General features: G+C 43.3%; 1 protein-coding gene across 1 annotated transcript in view; it reads left to right on the plus strand.

Moving 5' to 3' along the window:
- The first annotated feature begins 2261 nt into the window (after positions 1-2261).
- NOP14 (NOP14 nucleolar protein) overlaps positions 2262-22869 on the plus strand; it is a 143496-nt gene continuing 122888 nt past the window's right edge. The window contains exon 1 of the mRNA XM_069203512.1: positions 2262-2588. Coding sequence (XP_069059613.1) covers positions 2391-2588 — 198 coding nt within the window. The 5' untranslated portion in view covers positions 2262-2390. The remainder of the gene's footprint in view (positions 2589-22869) is intronic.

The raw sequence follows: 22869 nt of genomic DNA on the forward strand, positions 1-22869 counted from the left end.
ATGCAAAGAGGACCACGAGAGTATGAAATCATAACGGACATTCTATCCGCTGAAGACGTCAATCATAAGGACAAATAAACTATGTGAGAACTGTTATGGGGTGACAAATTTAATGAAGTCATTGAAACCCTATTGGAGGGAGATAGTGGGGTGCTGACCCCAACCAATTAAAACTTAGGGGATTGTACAACAGAAAAGGGATAAAAACCCTTGACACAAGGAAGTAAATTAGAATAGGAGACTAGGAGATAGAGGAGGGGGAGATGCTGTTGCGATTTGCTATGACCCAGACACTTTGTCACTCTGCATAGAGACTTTGCTCTTTGGTTCTTCAAACCATCCTTGCCCTTATATTGCCCATTTACACTTTACCTCCTTATGAGGGAAGTGCCCCTTTTACCAGACTGCTGAATTCCTGGCTGATGGCGAATCAACTGATGTCCTGAGGACGAAGACCGAACCTGTATGCTGACCCAATACGGAGGGTAACTATATGACAATGAAATTGTAATTGTCTGTTTGCTTTTCCTTTCTAGGTACCAACTGCTTCTTTTGACAGAGACCATAGCTAGATGTTTTCTAAATTGGTGTTGCTAAATTGTTTTGCATGAAGCCCAACATGCCAATGCTAATTCGAGGTTAGATGAGAGGTTCACTAAACAGACGCAAATAGACAAATAACAATCTATGCTTTGTTGAACAATGTGATAATGATTCTCTGCTAAGGATAACCTATGTTGACGTTGTGCTATATTCTAATATTTGTGATTCTTGCCTTGATGAAATCTTATCAGAGTTGTCATATTGTGACTATGCTAATGTGTTTCTTGGTTTTGAGACTAATAAACTTACTAGTAGAATTGTAATAAATAGGGAAAAAACTTCATATAATAGTACTAAACTAGTGTGGTTATTCATGACTGCAAGGTCATGGTGGTTTCTGAGTTTTATTAATGTCTTTGACTAATCTGAAATGTCTGATTATGGTAAATATTGATGACGTTATTGACATATTGTTTGACATGCTGATTAGTTATCTCGTCCTAAGGTGTCTTCAATCAGGGTCAAAAGATTCATTGGCCTAAAACGAGTCCCAGAGTGAGTAAATTAGTCATAAAGGGACGCGTTAACACTCCTAACTCTTTTGACCCCCTCATTCTCTGGGTTAAATGCCATGAAGGTGCCTCTTTGTGGCTTGTTTGGTGCTATAAAAATTTTAGTAAACACACTAGCAAGGGTTGTATCTCTAAGTTATCACAGCCAGTCTGTAGGATTGAGACAAAAACACTCCCAAGATGGTGGCCTTGTCGTGTCCTCTCTTCTATAGTGACAGGCCTGGGAGGGTTGCAGTGGCACGTGGCGTACATCCACTACTCTCCAAACCAAAACACATAAGTAAAAGACATTGTCATTTACAAGCGAATAGCTCTAACTCTCACAAATGTGAGACCTATTGCATTACAAATGCCTGTTACCCACGAGCAGTATAGCCTAAAGCACGAATTTCTCCACCAATAAACACAAAAGAAAGACTATGAGCTTCTTCCTCAAATTGATTGAAAGTTCTCGCCATTTTAGTGTTTATACCGCTGTTATAATCGCAAAACACGAAGGAATGCAATATATTGCTTTATGTAAAAAAAATACTAAAATCTATCATTATTTGTACTCGAGTGGCCCGTTTCTAATTTCTGAAAACGCAAAGACTGGCAAAGGATGTTTAGCTTTGATGGTAGTTTAGATAAGAGAGGATGTGGCACTACGGCCAGACCAGCCGACGTTTAGAACTGAAGACAAGGTTCGACTCTCGCGGTCGGCTCGATATGCTGTGATTTCTGACAAATCATTTAATCTCCCCGTGCCTAAAAAATAGATGCAGGCACAATTTAAGGTCGAGTTCGCGCTATATAAAACAATTAAAAAAAAATAATATGATGATCTGCAATATTGCTTCTTTGCACTGGAAAAAAATGTCTATCGTAAACACTATTGGGCATACCCTGCGTCAGAAACGCTAGACTATGGTATCAAATCTAAAAGACACTAACAATCGCTTATCAGCGACAAATGTTTCATTTTCATGATGTTTTCGTTTGCAGCATCCATCATATTTGTGCCAGTCGGAATGTTTTTACGTCCGGCTGGTAGTGAAATGACACTGGAACACTGTTCCAATGTGTCCGACCTGTTTGCAGCAGATCTTAGAGTCTGTCTTTTATGTCTAGTGAAATTGGCCCACGTGTGTAAAGCATGCCACTCTCTGCTGGACACAGACGAAGGACTAGTTCTGGTCTTTACAGTTTGCAGTGAAGCTGGGCACGACTGTCCGCTGCCAGACAGGTATTTTGCTCTGCTCAGGTACCTGCACGGTAGCAGTCTCTGTGGCGACCATGGGGAAGGCTCAGAAGAAAAGAAAACCGCTCCCAGCGGGCAGTAAAATGCCCAAAGGAATTGCTCAACAGAAATTAGACATACGAAACAACCCTTTCGAGGTTAAAGTCAACAAGCAAAAGTTTAACATCCTGGGCAGAAAGACCAAGCACGACGTGGGGCTACCAGGGGTGTCCAGGTCCAAAGCCATTAAGAAGGTAAGAACCTTTGGGTGATGCGGGCTGCTGGTTGATTGAAGACGTTTCAGGGATTTTTCATTTCCGACTGTGGTGTATAACAACTTGTCATTGGGGCTTCTGGTGTGGGAGGGTCGCCCTGGAGAAAACAGCTGCATACTCTCCAACATTTGGGAACAGGGAAGAATAAGATTTCGAAAGAATAGTAGGAAATTAATTTCTCCGTTGACTTGAATTGATCTGAAAGATTTTCTAAGATGAGTAATAAAGCTATACCTTTTTAAGGTCTCACCTACTAGACAGTGCATGTACTGTCTATTATACTTATTGTTACCTTAAAGAGGGCTAGAGTCCACCCATTGGTTGGTTCCATTGTTACTCTCATTTGCTTGCTTTTTATTTTTTAGTGTGTGTGGGCGTTCCTGCCTCTTCTTGTGCTTGTTCCTCCCCTGGAGAACTGACGCATTACTGTGCCCTTACAATGCTTGTTTTTCTGGTGCTACTTTTTTCTTTTTAAGTACTCAAGAGAGTCTGTGTGTTTTACACCGATCTCCCTGTTCACGTCTCTTCCCCTCATTGTGGTGATCACATTTGCCCATGTACTTCTCCCTGCCCCCTCTGCGGTGGACGTGTGTGCTTCACCCTCCTGCATTGCTTTCTCACCAGTGTGCATCTATCCTATCTCAGCTTCAAATGCAATCTCGCCCGTTTGCTTTTCTTCTGTACCTTCAGCACTGCTTTTCTCTTCTTTTCGCCTATTTGCTCTTTCGCAAATTCTTTTCCTTTTCTTTGCCAATCAGAGTTAGTTCAACACATAAAAGGGGGAAAAAAAACACCTGCATTCTTTTTCTGGGGTGCATGCACCATTAAAACAATGCGTTTAAGTTTTTTTTCTTTTTTTTTTACTCAGCCATGCTGCACATTTAGGATTCTGCACAGCATAACTAAAACATTGTAAAAGCCAATCTGTCCAAAAGGCAAGAACTATTGGCTTTGTCAATGAATATTTCAAATGGGGCTCTCACATCTAAAGTGGGAATGTTGCAGCAGCGGGAAGGGATCCATTAAGGGCATTATTGGGGATTCTACTTTGAGAACAGAGTTGTTGCTGGGAGAAAATACACCAAGGTGGTAGTGATCAAAGCTACAGTTCCATTTGGAGGTGGCAGGACGGTTATTGCAGATGCATACTGGGAAAGAAAGCTAAAAGGTGATCAGCTTTGGTTGAAAAATAGAGGTATGAGGGACCATTGCATTCCCTTGGCCTGCCTCAGTGTTGCTCCAGGGTAAACTTTATAGAGAACTTTTAGGTCTCAATTACAGACATATTTACCTGTATGTGGTTAAAGTCACATTGTCTACAGTACAAAGATATATAGAGTGAATTGAAGTAGTATCTTGCTCGGTAGTGGATGGCTTTGTTTTCTGTTTCATTTCGATTCTTCTGATTTGATGGCTTTTCCCCCCCTATTCTTGTTTGTCCTGCCCCTGGGGCATAGTGTATTTACCATCATTTTAATTGGAGGACTTCCATCCTCCCAGTGCTGAGATCAGGGAATTCGTTTTTCATTTATTTGTTTACCTTCAGTTGAACACAATTTGATTAAAATGGCTTCAAAGAGGCATGGCAGGCTGCTGGTAATAATCAACGTGGATGGTTTTGCCCATAGTATACACCTATTTACTTTGGCAAAGATGCCTGCCAAATCCAAGAATCCATAGAAAATGATATACAGTTTTTTTTGTTGGCTTAGCATGTCAGCTAGGTTTTTTAAGGGACAGTTAGTTGAGGAGGCTGGTCTAAAATTTGGCCTGCTGAACTGGATTTTTTTTTTTAAACACTTTTATTTTATTGGCATTTCATCAAATACATTCCAACTATACCACATATTTTCCAACCATCGCAGGAGTACTGTTGATACAAGCATATATATGTCCTATGTCTAGACACATGTACAGTATAGTGCCCCTTACAGCAAGTATAGTGTTGCAGTTTCTCATTATATATCGTGTGTATCAGATTTGTAATGGGTATACTTTTTTTCAGGTTGGCTTATTGGTTCCTATGGTCTGGGTTGGGTTGGGATAGGCTTAGCCGCTGGGATAATATTACATAGATTATTAGTGCCCGGTGTATGGAACTAAGCAAACCTGAAAGTTCAGAACTGGGAACTGACCCGTGGTGGAGGCACAACTTGGTGTCATAGGTATCAATGTCTAGACACAGTATGTCAACTATTTAATACTGATTTTAATACCCGTGTGGGGATGCTTGGGGGAGGGGGAGGAGAGGTAGGGTGTCAATGCTTGCACCAGGCGCCTAGTCCAACTGGCATCTATATCCCTGGTGGGTACATTCACTTTGCACCCTTGTCACACTCTGGCTCTCACATCCCTCTCTGAGGCACCATCCGAGCCTGAGTCCTCCTCCGAACCCAATGTTCCCCACTCATCTATTACTTCAGACCACTGAGGAGCTATCGGCTTGCGTCTGATCCCTTTACTCTCCTCCCTCCCTGGGCTCTCTCTTCTGCTCTGGCCCAGCGCGTTACATCCCTATTCCATGTGGTGAGGTTTGGACCTCTACTCTGCTTCCAAGTTAAGGATATTCTGCGTTTAGCCAGGGTCAAGCCAGGTCCACAAACCTGTTACCAACTTTCCAGAGGCTGGGTCTACTGTACAACCCTAACAAGCAGGTCGCAATGGAGTTCTCAAGACTTCTATGTGGTACCTGATTAAGTTTGTGTATAACCCCGTTCCAAAGCTCTTGAAGAGTCAGATATCCCCAGGTCATATGGCTAAACTCTGCATCCTGCATTCTACAACGGAAACAGTTCACCGCATCTCCACCATATATAAGCCTAATTCGACGTGGAGTAAGATAGGTCCTATGGTTAGAGTTGTCTTGGATATATTTCAGTTGTGTATTTCTGGATACTGTGGGAGCATAAGCTAACACATTTTTCCACTCTGCTTCTGTGAGGGTCCAGTTCAGGTCAGACTCCCATTTAGTCCGGAGGTTGTCTAGTGAACTGCGCATCATTCCGACCAGTGCTTTATATAACCAGGAGACAAGATGAAAACTGTCTCTGATGGACAACATAGTCTGAAGAACTGCTGATAGCCCTGACCACTGCTTCATATGTCAAGAATTGCCCCTGGGGTAAACCAGTCTGTTCAGCCAGATCGCCAAACGGGATCAGCATTCCCTGGAGTACATCTCACCCAGCATTTGTATCCCTGCCATCAACCAGTGACGTAGCTGGTTCCCTGTGAAGCAGGTGTATGGATCACTATGGGGGATTCGCACCAGGGGAATAGCTGGGGTGTATGGAGCTCTGGTCTTTGTTCTCTTAAGCGTCCTCCACCAGCTAGCAGGGGCCAATACCAGTAGCAAACCCAGTTGGGGGCACCGAAGAACTGGAATTTAGTTCTTACTAATTACCCAAGTTTGTTAATCTTCCAAGAGAGGTTTGTGATGAGCTTCCCTGTACAATCCCACAGTGCAATCGTAGAGTACCTGCGAGGGTCAACCAAGGAACTTTATTTGGTATGCATAAAATAAACCATAAAAGTAATGCATGAAAACAAATAATTAGTTAATTATAATTAGAAAATTCTAAAATGGTGCAATATGGATAAAGATTAAAATAGGCCACATCTATCTTTCCCACATCCACAGAGAATCTCCTGCTCCCTGGCCAATAAATATTATACAGACGACATTAAAATTTAATCGAAAGTCTCCTATTCGATTTCTTATACAAATTGCATGCCAGCTATACATGTGAACAGGAAAGCAAACCTCTGGTGACTGTTTTGTTGCAAGTAAACGAAAGCAGGTTTATGTTTCCTCAGTTGAAGTTTATGCAATATTGGTTTAACCCCTTCGCTGCCAGGTCTTTTCCCCTCCTGTGCCGAGCCTTTTTTTGGCTATTTGGGGCAGTTCGTGCTGAGGCCCTCATAGCTTTTTGTACACATAAGCTACCCATGCCAAAATTGCGTCTTTTTTCCAACATCCTAGGGATTCTAGAGGTACCCAGAGTTTGTGAGTTCCCTCGGAGGAGACCAAGAAATTAGCCAAAATACAGCACAAATTTAGTTTTTGTAAAAATAAATGGGGACGGGGCTGCAGAAGAAAGCTTGTGTTTTTTTCCCCTGAAAATGGCATCAACAAAGGGTTTGCGGTGCTAAAATCACCATCTTCCCAGCTTTCAGGAACAGGCAGACTTTAATCAGAAAGCCATATTTTTCAACACAATATTGGCATTTTATTGGGACATATCCCATTTGTACTATTTTTTTATGCTTTCAGCCTCCTTCCAGTTAGTGACAGAAATGGGTATGAAACCTCACATTTCAGTGACAGAAAAGTTCTGGAATCTGAGAGGAACCACAAATTTCCTTCCACCCAGCATTCCCCCAAGTCTCCCGATAAAAATGATACCTCACTTGTGTGGCTAGGCCTAGTGACAGGAAATGCCCCAAAATGAATGGTGTTTGAACTTGTATTTATGGTTCAATATTAAAAAGCCTTTATTATTAGGGGGAGCGCTGTAAATCAACATTTTATGGTTACACTGCACTACTGACTGTGGTTCCAGTAAAAAATAAAAAAAAGTGTACACACATTTGAAAAGTTTAGCAATTCAAGGCTAAATATAATGCTCCCAGAATGCTTTCTGATTAGATGCAAATGTTTGCAGAAGCTTGTAAGCAATAGTGATGATTCTTTTCTTTGAAAACAAAATGTTTAGAAAAAAATGCAAGTAGGAAAAAATGTTTAGCTACTATAAAAATAGGTGCTATTTCTTTATGGATCAAATCTGTTGATTGATTTTTCAATTATAGAACATCGCATATGCACTACATCACAGTATTGCCAAAAGGCTCGTTATTAGCTTACTCCATGCGAAACATTAGAAAAGAAGAAGGTTAAATACACAATACAACTATGTTTCCCCACTACTGGCTGACAGTACAAGAATCAAACGATCTCAGGCTCTTTTACAATGTAATTCTGGTCCAATATATACATCTCTTTGAAGGTGCACTCCCCTGCACTCAATTCAAATTCAGAACCCTCAAATAAGTTGGACATGTCCGCTCTATAAACTCCCCGGATAGAATACGTAAGTATGGATGCCAAAGTTCTTTAAAGTCCCCACTCCGCTGCTGGGAAGTCAGGGTGAGCTTTTCCATAGCGAGGATAAACCAGAGCCTGTGCAGCCAAGAGACTGTTGTCGTGATTCGTTCGGTCCCCCACACAGATAGCAACAGCTGTATTGCAGCATTTAAGGCTAAAGCCATCTGCCGTCCCTTCAATGATCTCGGGGGGAAAAGTGAGAGGATTGGGAAGGCCCAACAAGATATACGCAGGAAATCTAGGGATCTGAGTGTCAAAAGCCATGTCCACAGTGTCTATTATGTCCTTCCAGTACCGGTGTGGTTTGAGACAATGCCATAGTAAATGCACAAGCGAACCCCCTCCCCCACAGCCCCTCCAGCAAAGACTAGATTTATCATGGTCCCAGGCATGGATCCTAGTTGGGGTGTAATACCAAGAGGAGGCTACTTTATAAGCTGTCTCTGTACCTGCTGAATTGTAAGCTGTGTGGTGCGCCCTATAAAAAACACTCATAGGACATAAAGCTCAGAAACCACGCGCTTATCGCCCTCTTTCATTAGAATCCATTTTTCAAACGGTGTTAACGGCCTGTCTATTAATTTCCTGTTGGCTGGAAGCAGGGCCCAGTGTCGTATTTGATAGTACATCATCCTGTCAGCCTCAGTTAGGCCATATAGCTCCCTCAGCTGGTCAAAGGGGATAACCCACTGCTCGTCGAATAAATATCCCACCCTTTTGCAGCCCCCCTCTTACCATCGACGCAATGCTTCAGACTGTAGGCCCGGACCAAAATCAGGGTTCACACCCAGGGGAGTCATTGGGGACGGGAAGGTCGTCAAACCCACCCTGCCGGCCACCCGATCCCACACTCTCATCGAAACCTCAGTGACCGGGGATATATACAACCCCTGCGCCCTGTGACGGCACCTAAGCCAGGGTTCCTTCCATATGTGAGAGCCAGCCACTGCCTGGTCCATGAAACACCAATGCTTCTCAGAAGACGGTCGGCTCCATTCCAAGAGGAAACGCAACTGTGCTGCTTGGAAGTATCGAAGGAGGCAGGGGACCGCCAGCCCCCCCTCCCCCTCCCTCTTGGGGCGATACAGCACCTGCAGCGATAACCGCGCCGCCTTCCCTTCCCATATAAATCTTAGAACCGCTGTTTGGAGGGTCACTATCGTTCGCGGCGTGGGGCTCCGGCGGGAGTGCCTGAAACAGATAAAGTATACGTGGTAGGATGGTCATCTTCACTGCCGCAACCCTACCCAGCCAGGACAATTTAAGTCTCCCCCATGTCTCTAAGTCGCGCTGCACCTCCCGGGTTAGTTTTGCATAGTTCAAAGTCGCCGTGCGGGCGACTGTGGAGCCCAGCTCGATCCCCAAGTATGGAAGCCCCGAGGAGGACCATATAAAATGGAATCGGGCCTTCAGGTCCCTTTCATGCTCCGCACTGATAAACTTGCCCATAGCCTGCGATTTAAGCATGCTCATTCAGAACCCCGAGACCCGTCCAAATTCCTCTAAAACACCCGTTAGCGCCGGTAATGAGGTCATAGGCCCCGCCAGAGTAAGGATGACGTCGTCCGCGTATAGCGATATGAGATTTTCATCCCCCCCCAAACTTCACGCCCGTGATCTGAGGTTATCCCGGAGCATCTGCGCCATAGGCTTCATGTAGAGTGCGAACAGGAGGGGCGAAAGCGGACACCCCTGCCTGGTCGCTCTTTGGACGGCGAATGGTAAAGAAAGTGTCCCATTAACTCGAACCGCCGCCCGAGGCGCCCGATAAATGCAGCAAATCCATGCCATGAAGCCCGGACCCAGGCCGAAGCGTTCAAGCACCTTGAACAGGTATGGCCAGTAAACCCTATCAAACGCCTTTTCAGTGTCGATAGATAGGAAGAGCGCCGCCCTACGAGAGCGTTCGGTTTTATCCAAGAGATGAAGCAGTCGCTTAGTATTATCACTACACTGTCTATACGGTATAAATCCCGCTTGGTCGGGGTCCACAAGCCCCGACATATAATAGTTGAGACGGTGTGCCAAAATGCCAGTGAATAATTTGGCATCAATATTCAGGAGGGAGATCGGCCTGTACGAGGCGCATTCCTCGGGATCCTTCCCTGGTTTCGGGATAACCACGATAGTAGCGTCTAACATACTAGGCGTAAGAGCGCCCGTTTGATGAAAGGAGTTAAAGAGTCGCACAAGAACGGGAACAAGTTCCACACAGAAGGATCCATCGGGCCAGGTGACTTCCCGGTCTGCAGCCGAGCGATCGCTGATATAACCTCTACTGCCCTTATAGGTTGATCTAACGCGGTTGCCTCCCTTACAGACAAAGGAGTAATTGCTATACCCTCTAAGAAGGATTCTGGAGTTAAGGTGCTGGGCTCCTCAGCCCTGTATAGGCTTCGATAGAATTCCGCAAAAGCCTCTGCTATTTGGTCGCTTGTGCGCGCTTCTGCTCCAGAAGGGGAGCGCACCATTTTTATCATTGACGCTGCGCTCTCAACCTATGAGCCAGTAGCTTCCCGCACTTGTTACTTCCTGCATAGTACCTTTGATTGAGGCGGACTACCACATACTCTGCCCTGTCCCAGTCCAACCTCCTCAGCTGCTTTCGCACCTTCTCGAGCTCTCGCCATGTTCTAGGAGCACCGGTGTGTTTATGTGAACACTCTAACACCCTCACTCGCTGCTCTAGGTCCCCCCTGAGTCGACTCCTTGCCTTATTGTCCCTAGAAGAAAGTGACATCACCTTGCCCCTCAAAACAGCCTTCAGTGCCTCCCACAGCATTGCAATGCTTATTGTCCCATCATCGTTAAAGCTAAGATAATCTGTTATTGCCCTTCAGATCGCCTCTAACGTTGCCCCATTCTGAAGCATCGAGTCCCTAAATCGCCATCCCAATGCACTGACCCTCTCCATGTCCATGTGGATCTCAACTGTAACCGGGGCATGATCTGACAGGGCCCGCGGCTCAATCGCTGAGTCTCTAACCCTGGGGAGAAGCTCCTGAGTTGCCAGAAAAAGGTCCAACCTAGCGTATGTTTTAGTTGCTGATGAGTAAAAGGAGTAGTCCCTCAGCGAGGCATGCGCACTCCTCCACACATCCACCAGACCACACTCGCTCAACCACTGCAGCCCTGCATCCGACAAAGACCCCGTCTGCCCATACCGATGGCCTGAGCGATCCAGGTCCCCGTCCATCACCAAATTAAAATTGCCCCCCCAGCAATAGAGCACCATCAGGGGATTGGAGCAGCGGAGTCAAAGACTGTCTTAGGAAGGTTTCTTGTTGGGAATTAGGTGCATATAGGGAAGCGATCGTAAAGGAAAAAAACCCCAGTCTAAGCCTCATGGCCAGAAGCCTCCCTGGAACCTCGTGCAATTTTGATATCACTTTCCCCGGAAATGAGCGTGATAAAAGTATCACCACCCCTGCATCCTTTGATGGTAGCGAGGACCAGAACTGCCTGGGGAACCACTTAGAGCGCATACGGTAAGTATCTTTGAAGACAAGGTGCGTCTCCTGCAAGAGACATATATATGACTCCCCGATCTCTCTAAGGCAGATAGGATGGCTAGCCTCTTGGTAGGGTTATTAAGCCCCCTAACATTTAAACTTATACATTTAATGGTCATAGCCTATACTGAGGGGAACAAGCAGCAGAGGCAGAAGCACGACAGAGGACCACCCCCTACATTAAGATCTAGACCACCTAGAACACTCAGGCCTGAGGGTGTCTCTACAAAGAGCCAGCATCGCAGGGAAACCCAACAACAGACAACTAATAAGCACAACTGGTGCATAGAACACAGAAGTCCTCGGTCGTCCATCCTCACGAGGTGAAGTCTCCATGGGGCAATATATCCAACCATGTCAGGTAACCAGGTCCATCGCCCCCGCCGCCCCGACCCTCTTCGACGATCAGCATATTGTTAGTCAAATTTAGATAAAAAAAATAAATCAAATTTTCCCATATTTCTGTGTGGTATCACTGAAAAGGCACAAATTTCCTACCACCCAACGTTACCCTCCTTCTCCCAATAAAAATGGTACCTCACTTGTGTAGGTGGGTCAAGTGCCTGTGACAGGGAAGAGCCAAAAATACAAAAAAAAAGAAAGTGGGTGGGAACCAAAGAGGGTCCAGAAGGGCAGTTTGAAAAAAAAACGTTTTTAGGCTGACAAGTGGGGCAGAATTTTTATTGGTATAGATGAGACAATGCTGGTTGGTAGGAATTTTGTGTGTTCCTGCAGATTCCTGAAGGTTCATTCACAGAAATGTGGGGAAAATTGTGTGATTTCAAGCAAAGTTTGAGGTTTGCAGGGCATTGTGGATAAGAAAATGGTGCGGGGTGCATGTGAAGCACACCAACCTGGACTCACCCAGATGTTTAGTTTTCAGATGTGTCTAGGTTTCGTAGATTTTTTCACATGACAGCGTCCCAAAGTCCCAAAAGTGCAGCCCTCAACATTCCAAGTGGGACGATTATGAGAGTTAGACAAACTCTCATGGCCCAAATGTAAAACCAAAACCCGAAATAATCAAATGTCCTCTTGCTTGCCGTTGGGATAAGACCTTTTAGTGTGCGGGGGCAGAGCTGAAAGACTGTTACCCCCTTTAGTTGGGGTGGGGGCATAACCATACCAATACTAGTTGGTAGCCCCTACCTCATTATTTTTTTTTTCAATTCCCTGGCATCTAGTAGGCTTTCTGCTTCCCCGGAGAGTGGATCGGGGGAGCCAGTGTTTCTGCCCCTCCCTTGGGCAGATCGGCCTAAGAGAAATAGGCTGATCTGCCCCCAAGGGGGGCAGAAATGGCTTAAAATAAATTTGCCCCCTGTGCGAGCGACCCTTGCCTAAAGGGGTTGCTCCCCATGTGTAAAAGAAATACCTGGAGCCTAGTGGTTTCTGCCCCCCCCGCCCCCTTGGGGGCAGATCGTCTTAAATAAAATCACCCCACTTGTGTGAAACTGACTTAAAAAAAATCCCTGGTGTCTAGTGGTATCTGCCCCTGGCAGAATTTGCCCCCCAGGGGAGTGACCCTTGCCTAAGGGGTCGCTCCCCACCTTAAAAAAAAAAAAAAAAAGTGGCTTCTGCCCCCTGGGGGCAGATCGGTCTAATTAAAATAGGCCGATCTGCTCCCCGGGGGGGGGGGGGAGATGGAACAGAAAGGGCCTCATAAATGACTGCCCCCCAGGGGAGCGACCCTTGATCAATGGGTCGCTCCCCTTCATTGTTTATGTAAAAAAAAAACTAAAAAAAAACTCCCTGGTGCTTAGTGGGCATTTCTGCAGCCAGATCATAAAGCGATCAGGCTGCAGAAATGCTCAGAGAGTGCAATGGGGACGGCCTCTGATGAGATCAGTGCGCAATCGCGCTGACGTCATCAGACGTCACTGGGGTCGGGGGTGGAAGGGGAAGGACTCTCCTTCCATCCCTGCCTGGGGGAGGGGGGTGGGAGGCCCATGCTCCAGTGCCAGGACGTAATGGTTATGTCCTTGGCACAGGAGCACTGTGCCGCAGGGCGTAACCATAACGTCCCCGGCACACAACCGGTCAATAAAAGTAGACCTCGGAACATTGCAAAGGATGCAGAAAAACAAAGTATACGGAACAATGTTTTGAGATGCCATCAAGGTCACTAAACGGTGAACCATATTACATCTGCACCTGCTTAGCACAAACCTGTGCTGAGGAATTATTCCAAGTAAGGTTGTAAACCTTCAATGACCATAAGTCTGTATACAGGGAGACCACACTTTTCTGACCTCTGCAATTTCATAAGATTTGTGTCCCCCCAGACATCTGACAGGTAGGTGGCCAGCACTATGCCCGATAAATGGTGCCCATCTGCTTTAGGGGTTTAATGTCTAACTTTGAGGAGAAATGAAAAAGGGCAGTTGTGGCCTTCTGAGATTTGCTGATGACAATTTGCTGTTTCCAAGTGCCACCAGAACCAAATTGTACACCCAATAATAAGGGAAAGTGAAGCTGAAAGTACGGGAGCGCCATAACTCGCAGGTCCTAATGCAAGCTTTATCCATGTTTACCCTAATGTTCTGCTCTCCTATAAAATCTACATAGGTGTTCAACACACGTTGGCGGACCCTTTGGGGGAGGGCAAGACATTAATACTGCGTCATCCCCCTACAAGAGGGCTGGTACAGAACAATGACCTATTTGGGGTATGTCATTCCCCCACCCTCCCAACACCCTCTCCAGATTACTAACAAGGAGGGTAAAGAGGAAATTAGCAAGGCCACATTCCTGCCTGGCAATGCAGAATTCCTTAGTGCATTTTCGTTAAGGTTCTTATTGTAATCTGGCTCTCAAACCTATATAGATTTTCTGTAAAATGTTAATAATAGGTAGCTCACACCACAGCTTCTCCACCAAGTGCCACAATTTAGAGTGTGAGACACAGTCAAAGGCACTTGACAGGTCCATAGTAGATAGATAAATTGCACTGTTTTTAGCCACTGTGTATTTTGTAATGAGCAATTCCAACTTCAGCACTGTTCCATAGTATCAGTGCACCTGTGGAACCCATACTGGATGTTGGATATGTTTGAATGAGTATCAGGCCAATGCTCTAGTCTATCTAGTATAATTCTACCTGTGATTTTCACTAATGAGTCTAACAGGGACATCGGGCGGTAACAACTTGGATCAGCCCTGTTGCCCTTTTTGCAAATGACAATGAAAGCCTCAAACTATGAGTCTAGTTTACCCAAATTGCACGAGGCCCTCAAGATGGTGGTTTACGGAGAGTCCTAGAAGTCAATGTTTTCCCTAAATATAAGGGCCAGGGCGTTGGCATTTGGACTTTTGACAGTGGCGGCAATAACTTCTTATAGTGTGTCCTGCCAAGGGTCTAACTCAGCACAAGGGGAAGTAGTACTACAAGTAACAGAGGTTTCCAGGCCTAACCCCATTTCAGACCTTGAATCATTGTAACGGCTGCTGAAATGGTCGAGCCTGGGTTCAGCCCTAAACCACAGACTCCAACAATGGAGCACCAAAATCTCTAAAATATAGTTTAATAACCTTCCAGAAAGGAGAGGTATCCCTTTTCTCACTCACCTCCACTAGGGCTGCCTAGACCTCAACTTTGATGGCTTGTGTTCTCATTTTAGCACCTGCACAAGCAATTACTTCTCCCTTATTTCTGTTTGATTTATTAAAAGTTTATTTGAAAGCAACATGTGCCTTAGTGCAATCGTGGTCAAACCGGGCTATTGGCTTAGAGTTGTTTCTATAGAGATTGTGCTTTATATATGGGGACAGTTCTAAAAATGCCCTCTTAATATCCCCATCATCAGCCATTTCATCCAGACAGGTATCTATTTGCAGGGGTGTGGAATTTAACAAAATATCTATTTGTCCATGGGGCAGGTTGCTTCATAAATCCATGTAGTCCAGCGACACATTATGGCAGCAATCTCATTTTGCACGAGCTCTGATAATAGCCTCTCTGGTTATGTCAGGGCTAATAATATAGTAGGGCTTGAATAATAGAAATTTCAAGCCCTACTATAGCAATTTCCTTTTTTGTCACCTTTCCCCACATCTACAGACTGGGGCTGGAGGAAACAGTAAGCAATGGTTACAGGACTGGAATGGCTTTGAGTCTGTGCAAACCTACTAACTTGCATGTTTTAAGGATTTTCACCCCCCCCCCACTCTAGTCATTTCCGATATTGAGAAAGACTGGAAATTTACTCCTGACAAGGTCAAAAGTAGACATTCTTCCAGGGTTGGAAAAAAGAGTGGTTGGAGGGAAAGTGAACTTGTAAACACACAGTAGATTTTCGTATGAGCAAATCTACACATGCATGTTTACTTCTGTAAGCTCTTGTCAATTCATGAAAGCCACTATTGCAAAGACATACACCAGGGGTGAACTTTTGTGACTTTCTTTAGGAATTGGGTCCCTTACTAGGTCTGGCATTGACCAAGACATTTTGGTATTCTTAACATTTTATTTCTTTCCGGCTTTACTGTGAGTGATAGCATTCTGCTCTTCCACAAGGAGCATATTGGCACACAAAGTAGTTTTATTCAGTGCCGGGAAAACTACTGTGGCAGTGTGTGCTTTATGAGACTATTTTATTTTTTATTTTTGCCAGTGTTTGTTACAATGGTGAGGCCCTGGCAGATCCCACAACAATAAAGTTCCACAAAAGCCACGTCAAAGCAAGACATGCATTGAATAAAAACAAAAGACTGACCACCAATGTCAAATCTATTGGTTTTGCCAGAGATTGTTTATTTTCATGTTTTCCATCATTTTGTTGAAAATGGTCAAACTGATTTTCCATTATGAATATTTTTATGGAAATATTAGCATGCATCAACACATTTTAATAAATTATGCTTCAAAGAAATAGTACTTACAATTTCACAGTAATTTAGCAAAACTTTTTTTTTCTACTTGCATTTTTTTCTGAACATTTTATTTTGAAAGCAAAGAGTAATCAGTCATACTTACCAGCTTCTGCAAACATTTGCATCTAATCGGAGAGCATTCTGGGAGCATTTCACATAGCCTCATATTGTTAAACTTTTCAAAATGTGTGTACGCATTTTTTTTTCTTTTTTCTTTTTCTGGAACTACTGTTAGTAGTGCAGTGTGATCTTACAATGTTTAGAGTGCTCACCCTAATAATAAAGGCTATGCATTAATGAATCATAAATGCAAGTTCGAACAGCATTAACATATGGACACCATTACCTCAACTGCAGAGAGTCCCTTTCCCTGTAAACTGGCAGCTAATGGGTTTGTGCTGCAGGGGGTTGGGCCTCGTTACCCAAGGGCAAGCTAAACATGAAAACTTGTTGTCCTTGACCCTAAACAATATGCCCTGGGCATTGGTCTATAGGAATTCCACCCCCTTAATTAGCATTGTTTCCTACACCCATTGGACATCAAGATTTTATTATTTCAAATTGCTGGCTACGTACAATAGTGATGTATCCAACTGAGTTTCAAGATATACTAGTAAATTGAGGCCCATTGACCTAAGTTGGAAGGTATTTTGTTTTGCATTGAAACTGACAAAGGCCAAGACCAATTCGGGTTTTCTGTTCCTCTTAAATAATGATTGTCAATAAGTCTCACTCAAGACCTTCCTTTAAATACTTTAAAGTTGAAATATGAATGTTTTGTACCATGTTTATAATTGTATCTGCTGCCATATTGTAGTGTAATTGCCTTAATATAAAATGTTACAATGAGACATGACGTGATGGCTTATTTCTTATAGTTGAATCTTTTGTCACATGATCTGGAAAAAATATAATGTCCTGAAGTACAAAGCTAAATTAATTTGACTAAATAACTTGCAGATTGCACAATGGTTTTATTTGCTCCAGGTGATTCATGGCTAGTTGACCTACTAGGTTGCAGTCACTTGATTTAAACTCTGTCAATGAAGATTTAAAATGACATGTTGTATATAGGTAGACAAAAAGAACTTGGAATTAATTACAGACCTCTGATTTAAAAGAATGAATAGGACTCCATTTCCCTTTGTCAGATAGTGACACTTAACACTATTGTTGTTGTATTCAGGTTGATATACTTTATAACTTGACCCTTGTCAAATGCCAGCACTAGTTCATGACTCAGCTGACAAGCCAAGATGTCCTGCCCATTGTGAAACTGGACAATCTCATCAGAGTAAGTGACGAGGCTGCAGAGTTAAATGAAACCCTGACCCACCTTCTCCCGTGTTATGATAGCTGTATCAGATATTCTATCCCAGTTGGCAAATTTCCTTTTCTTTTTTACTCATCTTGAAATTTGTACAAACTGGGTGATTTTTCTTTTTTCTTCTATGAGCTACAGTTCTTCTGATTGTCATAATCATATGCAACAGACAATTGACGGGTTACCTTTTAAGTATGTGTGTATGGTTTTGTGGTGTTGTGTGTTCCATCACAGGGCATTAAGTGCTGTGATTTTATAAATAGTATTCCATTACTGAACATGGAGTTCTAAAGTTTCCATGTCGGAGACCTAGAGTTGCTTAATACAGTTTGTACATGCTTCCTGATTTTACAACAGCACTGATCTTCGCTTAGCTGCTAATTGAAACTGAAAACTATCTGAAGTGTCCCTAGTCGGTACATGGATGCGAGTTAAAGATTGAGAATGTTCAGTTGAACAGCACATTCTGAAGATGTTGGTCTTCATAAAAGAAATACAGTTGTCAAGCGGTACTTACCAAGCCAAATAAACTGGTATTTATTGCACTTATCGCTTGAAGAACTATGGTTAAATTAGTGTCTCAGTGCTTGTTAACGTGTTAGGAGACTTGAAGATTTTCCTGATTTCTGCATGTTGGATTTTAGACCATTAAAGGTTCTGACTCCGGTCCCTGAATCCCAGTTTGCCGCAATTTTCATCCGATACTGTCCGCACTTCCTGTGCTGGGATGATGGCTTGTGATGTTGATGTCGGGGTCAGCTGTAATTGGAGGCATAGTTGTAGTGATCATTCAGAGTTTGAGGGTGCAAGAGGCCATTTGGCAGTAGAGTCGTGGCTGTACATTTCAGGCGATATACAGTATTTGTTGTGTTTTAGGAAGGTGTTTAAGGGCGAAAGCCAGGAAGCAACAGTGCCCAGCAGCCTGAAGGCGATGAGCCTGGATCTACGCCTCGAGTGCACTTCCCAGTAATCCAAGGGTTACCCTCGGCTCGTTTAAAGTGCGGTGCGTCGAGTATAGAACCAAGTTAGCAGTAGGTGACAGCAGACAAAAATACAGTGTTTCAGAGCTTCTCATATATTAGTACATTTGTGCATGTGAGCAGAAAGGGCTGAGAGGAAAACAAGGGACTCGACTGAATTGGCGCTAAATCTATGCTCAGATTGCATTTCCCACTGGATCTGCTTTTCTTCGTAGGTCGTTCACAGTGCGATGTGTAGTGTTAAAAAGCAGGTTAGCAGCAGGCAACAGTAGCATAAAACTGTTTTATAAATTAAGTAAGATCCCACCCAGAGGGACATTTTTTTGTGAGAAAGTGTCAATCGCCAAGACTTTGCGGCAGGAAAGTGTTCAGTCACTGCTTTCGAGATAATTTTGGTGGTGGTTGCACTGTCTGGCACAAGTGAGTCCCACCTGCAACATATTCTGTAAAGAAGATAGTAGTATAAGAAGTGACTCTATTACTAGATTGTTAAGCTATGAAGTACGAATAATGTGTGGTGTTTATTAAGTATGCAGAAGTCTGTCCAAGATATGTGCTGAATATAGCTCCAAAAAGACGTTCATAGTTTACATTTGGACACACGTTGTTGAAAAGCTGATTTTGAGCGGATTCGTTTCTCCATTCCACACCACCTAAGGGTTTTATGCAAATGTCAAAGTGCATGATCTCTGAGGACATAAACTAGCCCTGGGAGAAGTACTATCTAGGAAAGTCATACTTGGAAATTCATACTCGGGACCACCAAAAGATGCTGCAGTGCTATACTAATGGCAGATTCTGTGCTTACAATTGTTGATTAACGGCAAGAGTACATTTGTGCGTTCACACAAATCAAATGAGATTTTCGAGAAGAAAAAAAACGTTGAAACCAGATAGCTAATTCAAGCAACTGTGAAATGATGAAACAATGAACACACTCTTCTCAATTTAAAATAACCTCTCCAAATTCTGAATGCTTAAAACCACTTTTCAGCGAAGGTGGCAAGTAATGGAATAAAATGCAGTGAAGCTAGGAGATGGATTGTTAAACTAAGGAAAAGCCTAGATTACATGGTCCTGAGGACCACTTGCTGCTGACACAGTTTTCACCTTCTTTTAATTATCTGCCAGGTTTGTGAGCACAATAAGGATATCTATCGGTTTTAAGTCTTATACCTGTGTGCGCGACCATCACCTTTAGTGGTATAGCTCGTACAGTATCTTGGCGCATTTTGATCGATGTTTGCAAAACTTCTTACCTGCTACTGAGGCACCATACTTTGGGATTGTGTATGTATGTGGTAGGTGAGTCATTAGGATCTGCCAGACGACTTTGATTCTTTTGTTTGATGAGCATGAAAATTAGCATTGGATTTTTTTTTTTTAATTTATTTTATTTTTACCCCTAACAATTTGCCATTTGTGGTTTTCGTGGCGGTTTGCCAGGGCTGAAAGGGCATTGGATTTGCCTGGGGCAGCTTTGTTGATGTTTATTTGATGTACATGGACATAAACATTAGAGTATGTTTTGGTTTTTCTAACTGAACTTTACTTGTGCCCTGTGGCAGCAGGAACTGCCCTTTTCTGCATGGCATCGATTAATGTTTGTGACTAGTTCTGTTTATAGGAATTTACTTTACAGTATGTTCAATAATCGCATGCACAGTGTTTTCAATTTTATTTGTTGGCAAATGATTATTCTCTGAGAATGAATGAATGTGTGTGTGTGTGTGTATGTGTATATATATATATATATATATATATATATATAGAGCACTGCCCGTTTCAAAAACAGCTAATTGTAATCTCACCAAACCAAGAAAAGGCAGCAGACAGAGAAGTGCTCAGCGCGTCTGGAAAATGTGCTGTTCTTTCTTTTAACCCGGAGGTTCTAACCTTTTGACTTCTGCGGACTCCCACCTCATCATTACTGGAATCTGGGGGCCCCACTGAATCATGGTTTGAAACCAGTGGCGCCCACTGAGTCATTAATGGAAGCCGGGAACTGCGGCTTAAGCAGTTTTAGTGATTTGAACCCCAAAACAATACACAAAAATGCAGAAACAAGCATTCATTAAACAAATGCACAAGTGATGAAATGTGTAATTCGCAATTGTTACAAAAAAACTTTAGCCTCCAATTTCAAATTCCTTTACATTTACGACCTGTTTTAAAATTCTCAATTTTTAATTTTGATTCTTTCTTAATATACACTTAATTAATCTATATTATTTAATTTTCTAAGGCGTCACAGCATCCCAGGGATTTCTGGTCACAGGTTAAAAACTGCTGGTTTAATCCTTTTTAGTTTTTTGCGCAGAAAGTCAGTTAAGGTGGTTTCTATGTTGTTCGGAAAATCAGTGGACTGCGGAACCTCTTAAGACTTCTAACCCCATTTACTAATCTGCACCAATGTGTCACCCTAAAAGGTTGAGTTTTGCAGGTTGTTTCCCTGAAGTTGGTTCAAATTAGTCATTGAAGGTCAATGGACTTAAGAGTGCAAAAATGGAATTCCTTATGGAGTGAGGTGTCAAACTACTGGTCCTTGTTATTATGAATATGTATCATATGACTTAATAACTGATTTCTTAATATACATCACAATTTTATGTAACTAAAGTCGTAACCCATTTAAATAGCATTTCCAAAATCAATTTGGGCCCTCCCCGGCCACCACCAAGAGCCGTAGCCAAGATCCATGGCTGGAGCTCACTATTCACCAGAGAGTAAATAGTGGTGTGTCTTTTTGAAGTAAAGAGCGACCACCCTTACACCAGTCTTTCAGGGGTTGGCTGGATTAAAGGCAGCGAGTAAAGTGTTTTAGTTACAGCCCATATTGCACTGAGCAAGCAAACCTGTTCCTGGAAGTGACTTTGGGGAATTTCTCTTCTCCATAATGAAAATTGAACCACATGCTTTATTTATTGTCACCCCCGCCTCTCATCTCGTCACCGGAGACTGGCCATAGTGGTTTCCCATGTTGCACGTCAGTGGAAGAAAACGAACATTTGCAGAGCCAATTGCTTCACAGCTCGCAGAACAGGTGTTAAATGTACAGCAGGAGAAGTGCAAGGTCCTTGCAAACGGATATACTCAAACACGTACACCTTGCCTCCCCATTACCGCCCAAACAACGAGTGTAAGTTTCCTTCAAACACAGAAAAGGTACTGCAGCAGCACTGCAAGTGTCACTTGCTAGTCTCGTGAAAACTGAAACGGGCTGTGTTAGAATTGGGGTCTCTAGTTGGCAGTGGTTTGCACCCTGTCCAAGTGGGGATCCTCACTCTAGTCAGGGTAAGGGAGTCACACAGCTAAGATAACCCCTCCTCACCCCCTTGGTAGCTTGGCATGGGCAGTCAGGCTTATCTCAGAGGCAATGCGTTAAGTATTTGTACACACACAGTAACAGTCACACAGTAACAGTCACACAGTGAAAACCCCACAAAAGTACTCCACACCAGTTTAGAAAAATTGGCAATATTTATTGTGAAACAGCCATTACAGCGTGGTCATTACCACGAATGGCCGTTACCACGATTCCATTACTACGCAAATGCCATTACCACGCTTCCTTTACCACAAAATTCATTCTAAAGGCATGAATCGTCAAAGCATATGTTTGGCATGTGGTAAATGTTTTACAGATGAGAATTAAGCGTTTTAAGTGTGTGTGTGTGTGTGTGTGTGTGTGTGTATATATATATATATATATATATGTGTCTGTTATTTTAAGGGTTAGGATAGGTACTTGTTTTTGAGGGGTAAGGGCGATTTTAGGGTGGGTATGGGTTTTTGGTGTTAAGGGGGGTTTAGGGTAGGAATGGGCTTTAGGGTGGTAAGGGCATTTTTAGGGTTTAGGGTGGGTACGGGTTTTTGGTTGGTAAGGAAATTTTTAGGTTTTAGGGTGGGTATGGGTTTTCGAGTGCTAAGGGGTGTTTAGGGTGGGTTTTGGTTTTAAGGTGGTTAAGGCGTTTTTAGGTTTTAAGGTTTTAAGGTTTGTATCGGTTTTTGGGTGGTAAGGGTGTTTTAGAGTTTAGGCTGGATATGGGTTGAGGGTGGTAAAGGTATCTGTAGCTTTTAGGGTGGGTGTGTGTTTTTGGGTTGTAAGGACATGTTTAGATTAGGGTGGGTATGGGGTTTTGGGTGGTAAGGGTATTTTTAGGTTTATTGGTGGGTATGGGTTTTTGGGTGGTAAGGGGTATTTAGGTTTACAGTGGGAATGGGTTTTTGGGGGTGGTAATGGTGTTTTAGGTTTGGTGATAAAGACATTGTTAGGTTTTAGGGCGAGTATGGTTTTTTGGGTGTAAGGGGGTTGTTCAGGGTGGGTATGGGTTTTCAGGTGGTAAGGGAATTTTTAGGTTTTACAGTGGGTATGGGGTTTTGGGTGTTTAGGTTTTAGAGTGGCTGTTTTTTTGGGTGGTAAGGGTATTTTTTTTAGGTTTTAGGGTGGGTATGGGTAGTTCAGTGGTAA

Source organism: Pleurodeles waltl, chromosome 1_2 (genome assembly GCF_031143425.1).
Source record: "Pleurodeles waltl isolate 20211129_DDA chromosome 1_2, aPleWal1.hap1.20221129, whole genome shotgun sequence".
Lineage (NCBI taxonomy): Eukaryota > Metazoa > Chordata > Amphibia > Caudata > Salamandridae > Pleurodeles > Pleurodeles waltl.